General features: G+C 34.2%; 1 protein-coding gene across 1 annotated transcript; it reads left to right on the forward strand.

The window, feature by feature from the left end:
* Nucleotides 10,419-11,360, forward strand: LOC109823548 (protein FAR1-RELATED SEQUENCE 1-like). Its single transcript, XM_020389825.1, has one exon. The coding sequence runs from the start codon at nucleotides 10,419-10,421 to the stop codon at nucleotides 11,358-11,360; it is 942 nt and encodes a 313-aa protein (XP_020245414.1).

Below are 17,665 nucleotides of genomic sequence, written 5' to 3' on the forward strand. Positions count from 1 at the left end.
CCAGTGCCCATTTTTGGGCACTGTTCCGGGCCCGGGCCGGGCCCGGACGTGGCTCGCCAACGGCGACCCGGGCCCGGGCCCGGGCCGGACACCGGGCCGGGCTCGGGCTCCGGGCTTTTTGGACACCCCTATCTATAGGTGATGGAAAATTGGAATTTTTTTTTTTGAACTGAAAAACAGGGTGAGGTACCCTGTTCATATTAATATATAAGAAACCGGGCCCGGGCCCGGGCCGGACACCGGGCCGGGCTCGGGCTCCGGGCTTTTTGGACACCCCTATCTATAGGTGATGGAAAATTGGAATTTTTTTTTTTGAACTGAAAAACAGGGTGAGGTACCCTGTTCATATTAATATATAAGAAAGTTCAGAAGAGGAATTACATCAGATCTAGATGAAGAAACATAATAGGATAAGTGGGTAAGGAGCGGGCCATTGTCGTCACCTACCACACTAGGCCTACTGCATTCCAACAACTAGAATAAATACCAAAAGGAAACAAAAAAACAACAGAGAATAGGTAATAGCTCGTAGAAGACAGAAACTAAGCTGTTAAAAAGCTAGATGCAGCTAGCAGCCACAAGCCACAATGTTCAATCATAAAAAAAAGGAGGCTACTTCCAGCAGAGATAAATAACCGCAGAAGTTAGGAGTTGTTTGAGAAATTATCACCAGCAACATCGGGGGCGTTCTTCTTAGCGAGCTCCTGGAAGCCGAGGTTGAAAGCTGCTCTTCGGAGCCTCCTTGCCATCCTGCCTCTTCAGTACCTTATCAGAATATTGAATATCTCACAATATTAGAAGCTGTATGAAGTGGGGTAGGCTGACTTTCCTTAAAAATAAGAGTATTTCTACTGAACCAGATCCACCAATAAACACAGGGCAACAAGATCTTCCATATAGCTTTGGTATCCGAGCAAATATTGGGAATTTTGTGAAGAAAAAACAACTCTTCCGTGGTCGTAGGCCAGAAGTAAGGTGGAAAGAGGGGGAGAAGGGAAGTCCATACTGAGCGAGCAAAGGAGCAGTGGATAAATAGGTGATCATGAGATTCAGTTCCCAGATGACAGAAAGGGCATCTAGGATCTCCAGTCCATCCCTTTTTGATCAAATTATCTCTCGTGTTCAGCTTCTTTTTAGAAATAATCCGGAGAAGAACTTTTACCTTTGTGGGAATGTTGGATTTCCAAATCATGTTGTAGAATTAGGATTTAATACCCCCTGAAGAAACAAAAGAGTAATAGGATTTGACTGTGAAATTTCCCGATGGATGAAGAGGCCACCATAATTCATCCAGGACAGAGGGATCACCTGGATTAATGAGATCTAAGAAGGAGTGAAGGTGGAGAAGGTCTGACCTTTCAGCTAAGGAAATACCCTTTCTTGTAAGGGGATACCAATGCCATGAATTGTTGATCATTCTACCTTGAGAGCCAATACTGTAGTTTTTAGAGAGAGCTAGCTTGTATGCATTAGGGAAGAGACTCCATAGAGAATTTGCGGAAGACCATTTTTCGAGCAAAAAACTACCTGCTTTACCATCCCCTACATTCCATCTGACCAGATTAAAGAAAGTGGTTTGAATGGAAAATAAATCTTGATGATAAACACTTTGGATGTTGAACAATGGGATTTGATCCATCTTTAGAGTAAATGGAGAATATCATTTTGCTTAGAAGAGAGTTTCTGTCGAATATTTTCCAAATCCATTTGGAGAGTATAGCAGAATTGAAGGAGGGGATATCAATAACCCCGAACCCTCCTTCTGCCTTAGGCTTGCAAACAATCCCCCAATTGATAAGACATTTGACTCTCGAGTGGCTGAGACTACCGTTCCAAAGAAAAACTCTTCTAATTTTGTCAATGGCCTTGACTAACCATTTCGGCAGCTTAAAGAATGACATATAATAGAGGGGGATAGAAGAAAGGACACAGTTCAGAAGAGTTAACCTGCCACCAATGAAGAGAGTTTTGTTATTCCATAATGAAAGCTGCTTCTTGAATGATTCTAAAAGAGGTTGCCACTCTCTTTTAGATAGGGAGCCTCTTTTAAGGGGGATGCCCAAGTATGAGAAAGGAAGAGACCCGACAGAGCAGTTGAGTATCTCGGCCAACATATTACCTTTGTGGGGAATTTTGCTAAGATAGAAAAGGTTGGATTTGAGGGGATTAGCACATAGCCCTGAAATGTTAGCAAAAATGGAGAGGATGGTCTTGAGAAAATTCATGTCAGAGGAATTAGCCCTTGAGAATATGATTGTATCATCCGCGAATTGGATGGTTCTAATGGAATTAAGCTCACCCTTCAAATTAAGATTTGAAAGATCTCCCGAAGCAGCGCTACATTTGAGCATCTTACTTAGGACGTCGGCCACTAGCAGAAAGAGTGATGGAAAATTATTAAAGAAAGAAGATAATATACTAACAAGACCACAAAAATATTAAAGAAAGAAGATAATATAATAACAAGATCAGAATCCACAAACTATCTTTTTTTGCTATTAGGAACCAAAATATGAGATTCTTCTTCTTGAATTGCTACTTGAAGTTACTGAGTCGTCGAGATCATTGCACTTTGTTTCTAACAGTAGAAAAGTAATTTAGGGATTGTAGTCTAATTAGCACAACTTATTTGGAAATTTGAAGATTTTTACGTCATTAACATGATGTAAAAGTTCAAAAGTTAAATATTGTATATTTGAGCCTTCTACACTTATTAGGATATTAGAACATATAGTACGAATGAAGGGGATCGTTTATTTTATCCCAAAGACTTTATACTTATTATGATATCAAAGTCATCCATCTAAGCTTCCTTTAAATCCTGTCTGTTGTCATCCCCTACAACAAGGAGCGGATCTATATACAGTCCAGGTGGGGCCACGAACCCCCAAAAAATTTTGGGAAAAAAAGATAGGGTGGTTTCTGTAAAACCTCTTCCCTTAAAAATTAAAATATATTCATTCTACATTCATCTTTTGAAATATTTTGGAGATATTGACGTTGGCTATTTTACTTGTTTTGTTTGGGTTGTGGTGTATTTCTTGTGAATAAATATATATTAATAAAATTTTTCGTCTATCTTTTGTACGCGGCCCCCCAGAACTAAAATCCTAGATCCGCTCCTGCCTACAACCCTTATCGTGGCCACCAATTCAATCCATCGCCAACCCACAAACTATATTTATATTTTTACTTGGAACATTCGTAGCTGCCTCTTTCCATCATAAATGATTTATGTAGAGTTTCTCTTTATAGAAAATCTCAAGGGGATGAAGGAAAAGTTCACACATGACAATAAACTTTAACAAAAATCATGGAAAAACTCATCTCTCTATTAAAAAAATATTTAGAGGAAGGGTTAATTTCACACCCCCAAACTTTGCTGGGTATTGCACATAACCCCTTGAAGTTGGTTCATCTTACATAACCCCCATATTTTTGTAATGTCTTACAAAACCCCCCCTGTGTTTTTGAACTTTTCTTCATAGACTCCCACATGTAAGTTGCAAATAACAAAAAAATTCTTGAGAGAAAAAAAAAATCTAAAACTCGAGAGTGAGTTTATGTTGCTCGTGAATGATAAATGACAAAGCTTGAAATCTTTTCTCTCAAAAATATTTTAGTTATCTGCACATTACACGGAACAATATGATGTGAGATGAGGTTGAAGTTCAGGGAGCTTCTGTGAAGCACACCACAATTAAGGTTTTTTTCTTTTTTTTTAGGGGGCGGGGGGATGGTGTTCCAATAATTTTGCTAAGTTCAAATTTCCTCAGAACCGTTCACATGGGGGCGGATTTGCGTGACTTTTATTTCTATAAAAACCTGTAGGCCCCGTTTGGCAAAGAGTTAATGAAAAGGGGTTAAAAAAAAGGATTAATGTACTTAGCCCATTTGATAATCCGAAGGACTAAATTATTAACCCGTTAAATAAGTTTTATTTTAGTCCTTATGATCAGTTTTAGTGTTTGGGAATAACAATGATTTTGACAATTTTCTTTATAATTAGAAGGGTTAACTCTTATTCCATCTAAATAGGAGTATTAGTAAACCCCTCATTTTGAGGGGTTAACTCATTTTAACCCCTCTAGAGGGGTTAACTTAACCCTTCTATATTTTTTATGATTGGCAAATTATGGAGGGTTAACTCACTTTAACCATTATATAGATTTGTTGTGTTTGGCAGGTTAAGAAAGGGTTAAGTCTCCTTAACCCCTCACTTAACCATTTGCCAAACGGTACCGTAGAGAGCAAACAACTAAGGGGATAAACTCTCAAATTGGCCCCACTTAAGGGGGACCACGTGGCACGTGGTTGGACCACTGCTTCCTTCCACGTCAGCTAACAAAAGTCCCAAACTGCTGTTCAATCGTTTTTTTTTTTTTTTGGTTATCTTATTGGGTCCCAGCGCTACAAGATCCGTTAAGAGACAAAACAAGGTGTGCCCTCGTTTATTTTCCTACGAGACAACAGACAAAAGGAATTGACCCAAGTAAACGATTAGACAAAAGCAAACAAGCTACATTATTTGATGATGACCCGAGTCCGAGTGCCATCTTTTGCGTCATATGTACACTCTAAATAAAGTGTTCATCAATGTGTTCTTATCCTTTTTTTGTTTTGTTATGGATCAGCGTCAGTACGCCATAATTAGACTTTTCATATCGGAGCACATTTTAAATATTAGTTCTTGTGCAAGTGCAACGGATCCAACTATTCACACTTCCAAACAGTAACTTTGGGGGTGTGTGAGGACTAAATTGCCCTTCTCCCTTATCTTCGTTATTTCTTCCTCATTTTATATTACAATTATTATTAATGTTGTTAGTAGTACTTATTAGTAGATTTATAAAATTGTTTCATTAGTATTTGTTATTTTGTAATTCGGATTTAATTATGTTAATTTCGTTTTTTATAATTAAATAATAGTGTTAGTTTGTTATTTCGGGCTTAAAATTATAGTCTTATTTTGTTAATTCGTTTTTAAAGTTAATTCGGATATTAATTATAAAATAATATTGTTATTTTATGTTAATTCGGATTTAATTATGTTAAATTGTAGAATTATGTTAATTTGTATTTAATAAATTCGTTTTAAATATGAAAATGTTAACTATAACTTAACAGAAATGTTATTATTATGATTATAAATGTTATAGTATTATAGTGTTATGTTAATTTAGAGTTAACATAAGTAGTTTTAAATAATACAATGTATTAGTTAAAGGTTATTATTGTAAATCCGAATTTAATTAATAATTAATTTCTTTAATATAATTTTTCGGATGAAGTTAATTCGGACTTAATTAAAAGTAATTAGTAGTTAGTATTATTATTGTTGTCAGTGTTATAGTATTTAATTAGGAGTTATTAATTTCTTGGAGTCAGGTAGCAACAAAAGGGCATTTTCGGCAATCCAACTCCCAAAATTATTGTTTGGGAGTGGATATAGCAAACGTGAAGTGCAACTCGTAAGTGGTTAAATATTAAAATTATTTAATTTTTATTTATTTATTTATTATAAAACAAGTCAGATTTATTTTGAGTTAAAACCTATAAATATGGTTTATTATATTCGCCATAAAATTTATTTAAATATTTTAAAAAAATTATGAAATATATTTGTGTGTGGAACTGAGATCAATATACTTTTATATACTTACATACACAACTTTATTTTTTTAAATTTGTATATGTTAAACTTTATGTAACATATTTGTTTATCGGATCAAATCATCGATCTCCAATTTGTTTATCTTAATCATTAAAGGTAGTGTTAAGTTTGAAAAAAATACAATAATATATTACCGATGTGTTAATAAAAATATAGCAAAGTACTTAATATTAAGATGATTTGTATATGCTCAGCACAGAACACATACTTTTCATACAACTGTAAGACATCTTAATTATTGATAGAATTAAAATAAAAAAAAATCAATACTAAAGATTAATGATGACTCTAATATAATTTTATATGATAAAATCATTCACATAAGCATATTAAAAATTTTGCATGAAAATCCCTTTTAAAGATTCCTAATTTTACTTAAAAAATTAAGTTTTACTATAAAATTTTCAAAAAAATATTAATATTATCCTTTATTCTTTCTTCTTTTCATATTTAATTGAGTCAAAATCAATCCTTCTCCACATTTATCTTTTTCCTTGGTAATTCTACAGTAATGTCTTTATCGTCTACATCAATTGTGATATCAAGTTGGTATATAATAAAGAGCAAAAAGAAAGACAAGAGTCCAAAAATATATTAGGATATACTTGGATCAATCAAATTATATTATTACTCATAATTGATATATATCAGAGACAAAATGTGTTGACAACCTTAAATTATAAAATAGATTGTATGAGCCCTCTGACATAAATTTTTAAATGCAAGCAACCCTCAAGATTAATTTTAAAAATCTCTTGGGGCCAAGAATAAATAATTTACAAGTTTGCAGTGGAATCTAGACGAACGTAATACATTCTTAAGAATTATTACTTTTTACTTAATTTTTTTTATAATGACAGTATCTCATTATTAACTAACAACACGGCGTAGTACATTATTTATTTTATTGGGTGTTCGAGGCAGGCAGAGGACCCATGCGAGTCCTTATCGCAATGAATGCTATACAATTTAAGTACAAAAAAAAGGAGGGGTTGATCAATGATGTATTTGGTGAGGGGGAAACTCTAACAACTTAATTTGGGTATGTGGATATATTATAGATGGAGATGCTAAAGGATGGTTTAGAAAACAGTAGGTGTGTGGGGGTAATTAATATTATTTTTGTTTGTGTGGTTTTCTTCGTTCATTTTCAAGATACATGTGGTCCTGTGGATATATATACCTATAGCATTTCTACTATCTTTTGATTTTATGGAAGAGTTTGGGTTTAAAAATAAATAAATTATCTAATCCGGTTAAGTAGGATCATATAAGCTAAGTCCATACATGAAATTTATTTTAACCAACACCCATATATAATTATTACAATTAGCATTGAGATCTAAGATACATGTGAGATTCTCTTTGACTTTTATATAAATAGTATCTATTTAAATAATAATAGTATAATTAAACTTTATGATTTGAAAAAAAGATCAAATAAACAATATAATTGATTCTTTAAAATAATCTAATATAATCTAATAACAAGAAATAGATGAAATTGATGTAAAAATTATTGTAATTTCATAATTTATAATTTTTAAATAATCTAATCTAGTGATCTAATTTAATAAGAAGAAAATAACAAAGACATATATTTACTGAAGGTGATAAAAATGCTATGAAAATTGTTACAATTTTTAATCTAAAAAGATCAAACATACAATATAATTAATTATTTTAAAGTAATCTAATCTAATCTAATAAGAAAAAAATAGATGAAAGTAATGTAAAAATTATTGCTATTTCTTGATATGAAAAAAATTAAATATATAATATAATTAATTACTTTAAAATAATCTAATATAATTTAATAAGAAGAAAATAACAAAAGCACATACATATAGAAGGAGAGGAAAGTGCTATGGAAATTGTTGTAATTTCTTAGCTTATATATATTGTTATGTGATGTTGCATGTGAGAGGATAATAATTGTAAATAGAGTTCTATTTAAATAATAATAGTATAATTAAACTTTGAAACTAATTATGTAGTACCGTGAACTACTTGAATTTTAGTCGGTGAGAGATCGCCACGTTGTGTACTCAAATCTCAGCCGTTTGTTTTAATTTTCATTTTTTATAATTTTGAGAATGACTTTTGTCTCTTTAATTTGTTTGTTACATTTTGCAAATATACAGTCCACATTATGTACATTTGTAGGTCTGCGCTGTTCCTGAGTTTGATCTTTGGGACAGACATTACTTGTCTCGTTAATTTGTTTGGTTTTTGCATATACACCCTTCATCTTGTATACATTTATAAATTTGACATTTAATAATTTTATTTAGGTTTATATTTCAATTTAAACTATATCCTTATCTTCATACTATGTATATCCAATAAGAATTCATCAATTTATCAAGTTATTCTTTACTTAATGTATTAATATTTGAACTATAAATGTACTTTTGTCTACCAAAAGATTTTCCCAAACTCGTACTTTTAAAGGGAGTATGATTTTAAGCTTGATGTATAATTTAGAATTTTCATATATAGCAAGCACATTTTTAATATTTTAAGCTTGATAATTTAGTTCAATGATTGAAACCTAGTTGTAATCAATAAGGTTAGAGCAACTTAAGCTCAAATCTATTTAAATCATATACTTCAACTGGAGTGATATTTGCAACCATAGTTGAAACTGCAACTATCTAGTAGTTGTAACTGAAACAAATGACACAATTGCAGTCAATTGTATTTACAAATTCTCTAGTTGTAAGCTACCACATACCCCTTACGTGAGAATATTTATTGTTTTTTGTCGAGGGGGCCTTGGTCTAGATAGAGTTCTTCTTTCTTGGGAGACGAGTGGCGTTCGAATTCCGCCCGGATCAAACTTCAGCTGCTTTTCAAGAGGACTCGATCAGGATAGTTTTGTCTCTATTTTGACTATATACACGTGGGCCTACTACAAACCAAGTACTCTATTGGTATGGATTCCACTTTAATCCTTGCCACATATCCCATGGTGAGTAGGAAAGGACTCGAATCCTCACCGGCTAGTTAGAGCTTCCTTCCATCTAACTGTTAGGACGTTGTCCGTGCAATATCTTTTATTTGACTGTGATAACAAACTCTCATTTGGTACTAATATTGGTTTGAGATGATTCGGTACATTAAATACAAGTACAGGACATGTATGAAGCGAAATGATGCGAAAAATAGCTCAAAAGCTTATTTCAGGATATTGACCCTTGATAGTGGCCTTTGATCATTGATGGTGCTTGTAGGCCATTGAGGTTCTAAAAGATCATCGATGGTGCACATGTCCAGAGACGTCTAAATCATTGACAGTGCTCATCAACCATCGATGGTCGCTCAAAACCATCGGTGGTCAAGAGTAACAATTGATGGTAATGTCGGCTGATTGAGTTTTTGAGATTTTAATCTCAACCATCTTCAAATTCTCTCTCTCTCTCTCTCTCTCTCTCTCTCTCTCTCTCTCTCTCTCTCTCTCTCTCTCTCTCTCTCTCTCTCTCTCTCTCTCTCTCTCTCTCTCTCTCTCTCTCTCTCTCTCTCTCTCACTTCGTGAAAAAAAGCCCCAAATCACTCTCTCTCCCTGAAAAATCGAACCCAAATCCCTCCTCCTAACTCCACCGACGGAAGACCAACTTCGCTCAAAAGAAGGAGTATGTTTATTTTAAACAAGGAAAATCTCCAAGAATCGCGGATGTTGGAAAGAAAAGACGTCGAGGAAGCTTAGCTGAGGATTGTACTGCCAAAATTACAGTTTTAAAATCAAACTCCAGAAAATACATTGTTACTATTTTTAATGAGGAGCACAACCATCCTCTATCAACACCATCAAAGGTTCATCTTTTAAGGTCCCACCGTAACGTTTCAGCCGTAACAAAGTCTTTAATTAAACAGTTCTTCATGTTGAATATACCTCAGCATCAACAATTTAGTTTTCTTGGAGTACAATCTGGAGGTATAGAAAATATTAGGTGCACTCAAAGAGATTTGTATAATCATAAAAGGGATATACGTGCTAATATGAAGGGGCATGATGGTGAAATGTTTTATGAGTATTTAAAATTAGAACAAGGAAAAAAATCCCTCGTTTACTTTTCCAATTGAGGTCGATGAGGAACACAGGATTACTCATTGTTTTTTGTCCGATGCAACTTCAAGGTGGACTTACAATTTTTTCGGTGATGTTGTAATCTTTGATACCACTTATAACACTAATCGATATGGTCTGATATTTGCACCAATAATGAGGGCTAACAATCATGGTCAAATAATTGTTTTTGCTTGTGGAATTTTAAATCATGAGAGCGTTGATGATTTTGTATGGTTATTTAATCAGTTTTTGGCAAGTATGCCTGGTGGTGCCCCGAAGATGATTATTACCGATCAAGATCCGGCTATGACTAAAGCATTCTCTCTTATTCTTCCAAATACTTTTCACAGGTATTATAGTTTGTATATATTATTGAAAATATTTATATACATTGTCTTTCTTTTTAACACTTTAGAAATTTCTTTTGACATGTATTGTAGTTGCCATATATTAATGAAGTTTTATGAGAAAATTGATGCAGTGAAGTATAGTATTTATAAGAGTGAGTTTTTGGCTTGCATTTGGAAATCGGAGACTCCTGAAGAATTTGATTTACAATGAGAAAATCTGATTAAGAAAAGTGGGTTAGAAGAAAACAAATGGTTGCAAGACCAATATGAACTTCAGTCAAGATGGATTCCTACATATGTTAATCACGTTTTCTCAGTTGACATGTCAAGTAGTCAACGAGCAGAAAGTGGACATGCATTTTTCAAAAAATTTGTTTCGAAGAATAATTCATTGATGGATTTTATGATACAGTTTGGTAGGGGACTAGTGCGCCAACGTCACGAGGAGTTGATGGCCGCTCACAAAGATGTAATTGAGAAACCTAAACTTAGAATAAATCATGACTTTTTGAAGCAAATGGTTGATATTTACACGAAAGAGATGTATTACAAGTTTGAGGCTAAAGTGTGTGACAGCTTTAACTACAACTTACAGTTTGTTAGGGAAACCGACAATCACTATGTGTATCAAATTCAAAGAAAGAAGCTCGGAGCAAGTAAAGTCCGCGAAATCGTTTACAACAAGGACTTGAATTTGGTTTCTTGTAGTTGTAAAAAGTTCAAAAGTGTCGGAATCCCATGTACGCACATTATCTTATATTTGATGAAGTTTGATGCTGAAATATTGCCCGATAAATATATCTTAAAGATGTGGACTAAGTCTGCAAAATCAGGGATAATGGATGATGATAAAGACATGCAGATAACCCCTGACAATTCTTATCTTTTAATGCGGAGTCAATTTATCCAATCATCTTTGGATTTAGTTGACAAGTCCCTCGTATGTGAAGAAACAAGGATGATGTTTACCGATGGTTTGTGTAGCATTAATGAGCAAATAAGTCAATTTCTTAGTAGCCGCATGGGTGTAATGAGCTTCACCGAGAAAAGTAATTCAATAGGTAGTAATATAATAGGTGATGGTACTAGTGCGCATGGTTCTTGTACTTTTCAAAATAGTTTCAATGAACCCAATCAAGTGCGAGCAAAGGGGTACGGTAAAAGGTTGAAAGGAGGAAAAGAGAAATCAATTGCTAAAGTCAAAAATAAAAGAGAGAGACATTGTCACGGGTGTGGTAAAGTAGGCCAATCACATGATAAGTGAAATTGTCCGGCACTCACAAATCCGTAAGTAATAATTCTTTTATTCTTTATGTTGTCTTATTTTTCACATTCTAGTATTCCTCTTGATGTGTATATATATATTTTTAATATAATATAGGTCTTCTACATGCGTTGATGTGAATTTGCAAGAGGGTAATGAGATATCAAGTGAAGATGGGGATGAATAGGTCTTCTACATGCGTTGATGTGAATTTGCAAGAGGGTAATGAGATATCAAGTGAAGATGGGGATGATGTGAATCTTTTTGAATGAACCCGAGGAGTTGCAAGAGGGTAATGAGATATCAAGTGAAGATGGGGATGATGTGAATCTTTTTGAATGAACCCGAGGAGTGGTTTAGAAATCTGTTTTAACAAGAAGTAAGCCCCTTTATTCTCAGTTCTTTCTGTTTTAATTTCATTGCATTTAGATGCAAATAACATGATCGAATCTGTTCTTTTTCGTAATACATATATGACTACTTGTGGTAAAATGTATAAAAACAAATGACAACATTTGGTATTTGGCTTTAGCAGTATGTATCTGACTTATTGTTAACTATTTAGGTATTCTGTTATGGGCAGAGAGAAGTGGTTGAAAAGCTGTTGATGGAACCTTCAAAAAGTGGGGATGCCTTTCAAAAAGTTTAGTCAGAGAGAAGTGGTTGAAAAGCTGTTGATGGAACCTTCAAAAAGTGGGGATGCCTTTCAAAAAGTTTAGTTACCTATTGTAAGGATTGTTGTTGATTGTCCTTTCAAAAAGTTTAGTTACCTATTGTAAGGATTGTTGTTGATTGTTTCAAAATGTTGATTATTGTAAGAATTGTTGATTGTAAGGATTACCTTTCAAAAGTTCAGTGTCATGAGATTTGTGCGAACAAATTATTGATTATTTGATAAGTTTTGAGATTTGTATCAATCAGCAGGGAACATATTGTATGTGCTTGAAAAGCTGGGAATACATTGATTATGAAACACTCAATAATGCAGCAGGATACAGTTTGCAAATAATGCAGCATGTCATTGCATTATTTTCGTTTAACACTATGACTAGTGTCTGTTGAGCTATTATCTGGGAGAGAATAAGAGATGCTAATATCATCATGAAAAGCTTTTACAGGAACATGTAAGTTTAGCAGAATTTCCATGGGAAAAACTTAAGTGCACGCTCTGTACACCCATCTTTTTATTCCTTAGATTTGCTTCTAGCCTTTATATTTCTCAGATTTACTTTGAGAGACACAGCTGACTGACGTGTGATACACATTGAGGATGTCTCTTTCTCAAGACCCATCACACATCAGCAAACATCTCCAATAAGTTCAAGGAATATAAAAATTTCACTGACAAAGTCCTCAGTTCGCTTGAGTCTACAGAAGCTTTTTACAAATGGACATCGCACGATAATACAGGTATTCCAGGCTCTGGAATGAACCAAACACATTCTTTCCAATGATCGTACCAATCCTTACTACCTAGTAAATAAACAATTTTGACAACAAGCAATGGTAAAATCACATCACAAAACTTGTAGGCATTTGTTTCCTAGCAAGGGGAAAATGGCAGTTAACTTCAACACTCAGAAGTAGAAAATTAGAAAGATACATGGATACTGGCACAAAAAGCTTTTGAGTTATGGGCAAGTGCTTAATGACACAAGAAGTAATATATTATTTCATTCCAGCACAAAAAGCAAAAATTAACAGACTAACAGGTTTCACTATCATGGCGTGAAGCATTACAAAATACCGATTCCACGACACATAATTTCCTCACTTATAAAGTCTTGTTTCATTCCGACACATCAAGTTAAATCACATAATTTCTTTCATAGCCAAACAAAAAGACAACAAAAAAGCTATAACAGTTAGTCATTTCCATAACACTTTTTCACGTATAACAACCAAGTCATGCGCCTCTGGTGGGGCAATGACGAGTGGTATTTGTTTGATTGATAAAATCTTGCACCAGCCCAAAAACGAACCACACTTTTGCCTTTTACACGAGTAGTAAATTCTACCACGGTTATTGTTCTTGTTCGACTTCATTATCATCACATCCGCTAATTCTCCACACTCGCATTGTTTCAATATGAATCTAATATCCACTTCAACACATGAGTTACCTTCCACAGTTGATGATGAAGCCATTTCAATCTACCAATTTTGAACAATTTAACATGAACATGTGCTGGAAAGAGACATGGGAAAAATTTAGTATTGTCAAAGCACACATTCAGTTCGTCTGAGTAAGCCAACATTGCACCAATTCTCGCAAGTGACCTAGTAAAAAGTATAATGAATATCAACTGAAGATCATTGGCATACTCCAATTCTACAGTTCTAAGCTGACCAACAAAGTGCTACAAGTCAGCAAAGATAGTCAACACAATTAAAAGAAATTTTCCATTTTCTACATAAATGGGCACTCTATTTTCTACATATATTCCTATAATTTGTGTTAAGATCTAGAAAAATAATCAAAGTCTTCTATTCTACATAAATCAAAAATAGAAAAGGAAAAAAAATTGCGCATAAGGATTTCGAGAGATGGAACAGTCATAAAGCAAATGAAGTTATGATCATGTTTCAACATACTTGTTTCGTCAAACTCCATGTCAAGCTAGAACGAGAGAGGTGGACTATGTGGGAACTCCTATTCTACACAATGGGCACTCTTATTCTACACAATGAAAAGGATTATTCATGCTACATGTCCTCAAACTCCATGTAAGCTGTAGATATCAACCTTTAACATAAATGGGCACTCCTATTCTACACAATCAAAAGGATTATTCATTATTGATGGAGATCTTTACCTGCAGTGTCGAATCCCTATTTTTGGGGCTTGAGGGAGATCGAGAGCCGTCGGTGGAGTTAGGGGTCGTCACCGTCGGCGGAGTTTGGGGCCAGCTGTGGAATTGGCGGAAGTCAGGGGCCGATCGAACGGGAGTTCATCGACGGAGTTCGTCTTGAAGGGTTGGCGAAAGTTGGCTCGAGAGAGAGGTGGACTAAGTGATCCTGTAGCAAGAGAATGAGAGATCCTGCAGCGAGAGCACGAGAGTTCATCGGCGGAGTTCGACGGTGAAGTTGGTCTTCTGTTGGCGGAGTTAGGAGGAGGGATTTGGGTTCGATTTTTCAGGGAGAGAGAGAGGGATTTGGGGCTTTTTTCACAAAGTGAGAGAGAAAGAAAACGAGATCTGGAGAATAAATTGGCGCTAGAGTTTTGCAAAAAAACCCACCTCGTGCTCACATGCGTACGCATTCATGCGTATGTGAAAGGAGGAGGAGTCCTAAGGTTTTAATTTTGGAGATCAAGGAGTGCTTTTCGATCCCTTGGAGCCTCGTCAAACCCTTACACATTGCGCACAACATCATCGAATTGTTCCACAGTGAGGAGAGTTTCCTTTGGATTGATCTTCATCTCTGTTCTTCATTAAGCTTCACTCATATCCTTCGAAGGACGATTTGTTTTATTAAAAGGGCTGTAAGATCGTTACAATTCTGAACTTATTTAATATTTGATATTTTTTTCTTTAAACTTCTTTTATGGCATACTCAAGCCGGTTGAATCGAGGGTTGAGACTAGCTAGGACAAATGTGTTATTCATTGTAAGAGTTATGTTAGACGACTAGTTTCGAGTAGATATCAGGGTGCACTTTTGTAAGCCTATTGAATCAGGTTTATGATTCAAGTGAACTATTTTCATAGTGAGGAAGCCCCTTCGCGAGAAGGAAGAGTGGACGTAGGATTGTTATTTCAGGTCTTTTTATTATTGCAATTAGCTCATATTACAATAAAAAAATATGATGAAATAAAGAAAAAATTTATATTCCTAGGGTTCTTTTCTGTGTGCCGATGGAACACCGATTTTGTATTCTGTTGATGCACCGACTAAGACGATGAGTCTTTTACAATTGATGAGAGTTTAGTGACTTGGAAGATAGCTCAATTTTCTCTTGATACTTTTACTCAATTAAATTGCAAGTGCAATAATAGAAATCTTTCTCTGCACATGAGTTGATCTCTCTATGATTTTATCTCCTCCTCAAGATGAGCAATCTCCTCTCCTTTTATAGGTTAAAAGAGAGAGTTAATAGAATTTAATTATAGATTAAGTGGTTATTAAAGTAGGAGATGATGTGGAGCGGTTATTCCTTTGAAAATAACCCTCAAACAGCTATTTGGTAAGGTTCGCTGACTTGGCGAAGCTCACTGAAGAGTTTGGGCGAAGTTCACTGAAGACGTTTGGGCTGTTAGTCTTGTTAGGTCTCATGTTTATGAGCCTACTCCCTAATCTTGTTTTGATGATCACAAATAATTTCTAACAATGTGTGTCGAGTGTTTGTATTTGTTTTGTTAGGTAATCTATACAAATATCCAGCTGGAGGTTGGATGAAATTGCGCTTTAATGATTATATTCAATAGAGGTTGGCGGAATATCGGTATGAAGCAATACAATTCAAGTTAAAGATCCAAGTTCAAGCTTCATCCGTAAGAGTATCAAGAAGAGCTTCGTTGAAGATCACAAGCTTGGGTTATTAGTTTTTGGACTTAACAATCATTATATAAATATTTTATTAAGTCTATAAAATTATTTTATAAGGTTTCAAAATATTGTTTAATTCAATAGTAAAAAATCAAGAAGTTTATGTACACATGTACTTACAAGTTTTGCAAAATAGTAAGTTTTCATAAATATGAACTGATATATCAAAAAATTCCTTCTTTAACATGTTTGTTTTAATTTTTATAAATGTTTCCTAAAGTTTTATTAATTTTGAAATTAAGTTGTTATGTTTAATTGAATTTATAAAATCAAGTTTTAAATAAGTTCATGTTCGTGCACATGTTCGTGCATGTTTTTACAAAACAGATGAGTTTTCATAAATGGAAAATGAAAATTTGAAAAATTATTTTTCTATCATGTTCTATTACATGTTTATAATAATTTTACAAAATTGTATTATTTTTGGAGTTGATTTACTATAACAAATTGATTTTATAAAATCGGGTGTTTCAGCAGTTTTTAGAATCTGGAATATCTGTGTTAAAACAATTATTTCTCTCAACTGGGAAGTGAAATTTATGATATTATTTCTCTAACATGTTTATATACATGTATAGAAACTTCTCTGAAAATTTTATAATTTTTGGAGTTAATTTACTATTTTTAATTGATTTTACAAATCTAGATACGCAAATTTCCAGACTCTGTCAAAACCTATAACCATCTTATAAGTCGACTGATCAGCTGACCGTTGCACAGTAACGACTAGTTTCAGATTTATTTTATTTATTTTGTTATTTTTGGGTGATTTACTTGGGTTTTGGGTTTTGTTTTTTCATCCTATATATACCCCATACTATTTCACCTCTGAACCAACCTAAGAGAGTTTAAAAATAAGTTTTAAGTATGGTTTAAGTTTGTTTAAGTATTTGTTTACAAAATTAATTTTATAAAGATTGTTTCACAAGAAGAGGAGATCATTTTTGGTTTGAGTTTTCCATTTCATATCTCCATCTCTCTTGTTCTAGAGAAGTTTTCTCAACTCAATTATCTAGTTTGTTTACATTTACATTGTCATATTTATATTTGCTAGACTTTAATTGAGTTTAATTTTATTTTCTCATTGCTTGCACACACAACCATTGAGCTTATGTATTTTCACATATTGTATAATTTGGGGTTGTGGTGAGTGTTTGCGTCGAAAGTTGATTTATTCATTGCGGTATTCATTATAACTTCAGTCGTTATAATGAAAACGAAAAAAATAGTCTTTTTATAAGACTCTTACACAATGAAAACAAAAATTACAACTCTCATCAAAACAAACGTAGGGAGATCGTTTATCGGTCTTCTACTTATGCGGGATCTTTGCCTGTGCTGGGGATTTTGATATCTGTAGACCGCCTTAGATCTGAATCCAGTTGATGGAAAATTAAGCAGAGCTTCGCCTTCACCGAGGGAGTATTTGATTGAAGCGTTAAAATTGACCAAGTGAAATCAGTAGCTCTTCTCGAGATTAAGACAAAGCCTAATCTCAAGGAACGGATGTACGGGCTTCAGATCCTTCGAATAGCTCCTTCTTTATGCTGGAGTTCGCCGGGATCTCGCTAACCCTCGCTAAAATTCGTGACTCTTATGGAGTTCGACAGCACCTCCTCGTCTTGATAATAAACCGTCCCCGCTGAAAGGAGACCCTAGGCTTGTATTTATAGGGCTCCGGATGTGGGTATGTGGATGAGAATAAGTGATTTGGCCTTATCTTCAGTCAATAACGGCCTAATCACGTTTGTAGATGAT

The sequence above is a fragment of the Asparagus officinalis genome, chromosome 9 (assembly GCF_001876935.1).
Source record: "Asparagus officinalis chromosome 9, Aspof.V1, whole genome shotgun sequence".
Taxonomy (NCBI): Eukaryota; Viridiplantae; Streptophyta; class Magnoliopsida; order Asparagales; family Asparagaceae; genus Asparagus; species Asparagus officinalis.

Bases quoted from the DNA above. Each gene is read 5' to 3' on its own strand.
- LOC109823548 (XM_020389825.1), top strand. From the start codon at position 10,419: ATGTCAAGTAGTCAACGAGCAGAAAGTGGACATGCATTTTTCAAAAAA.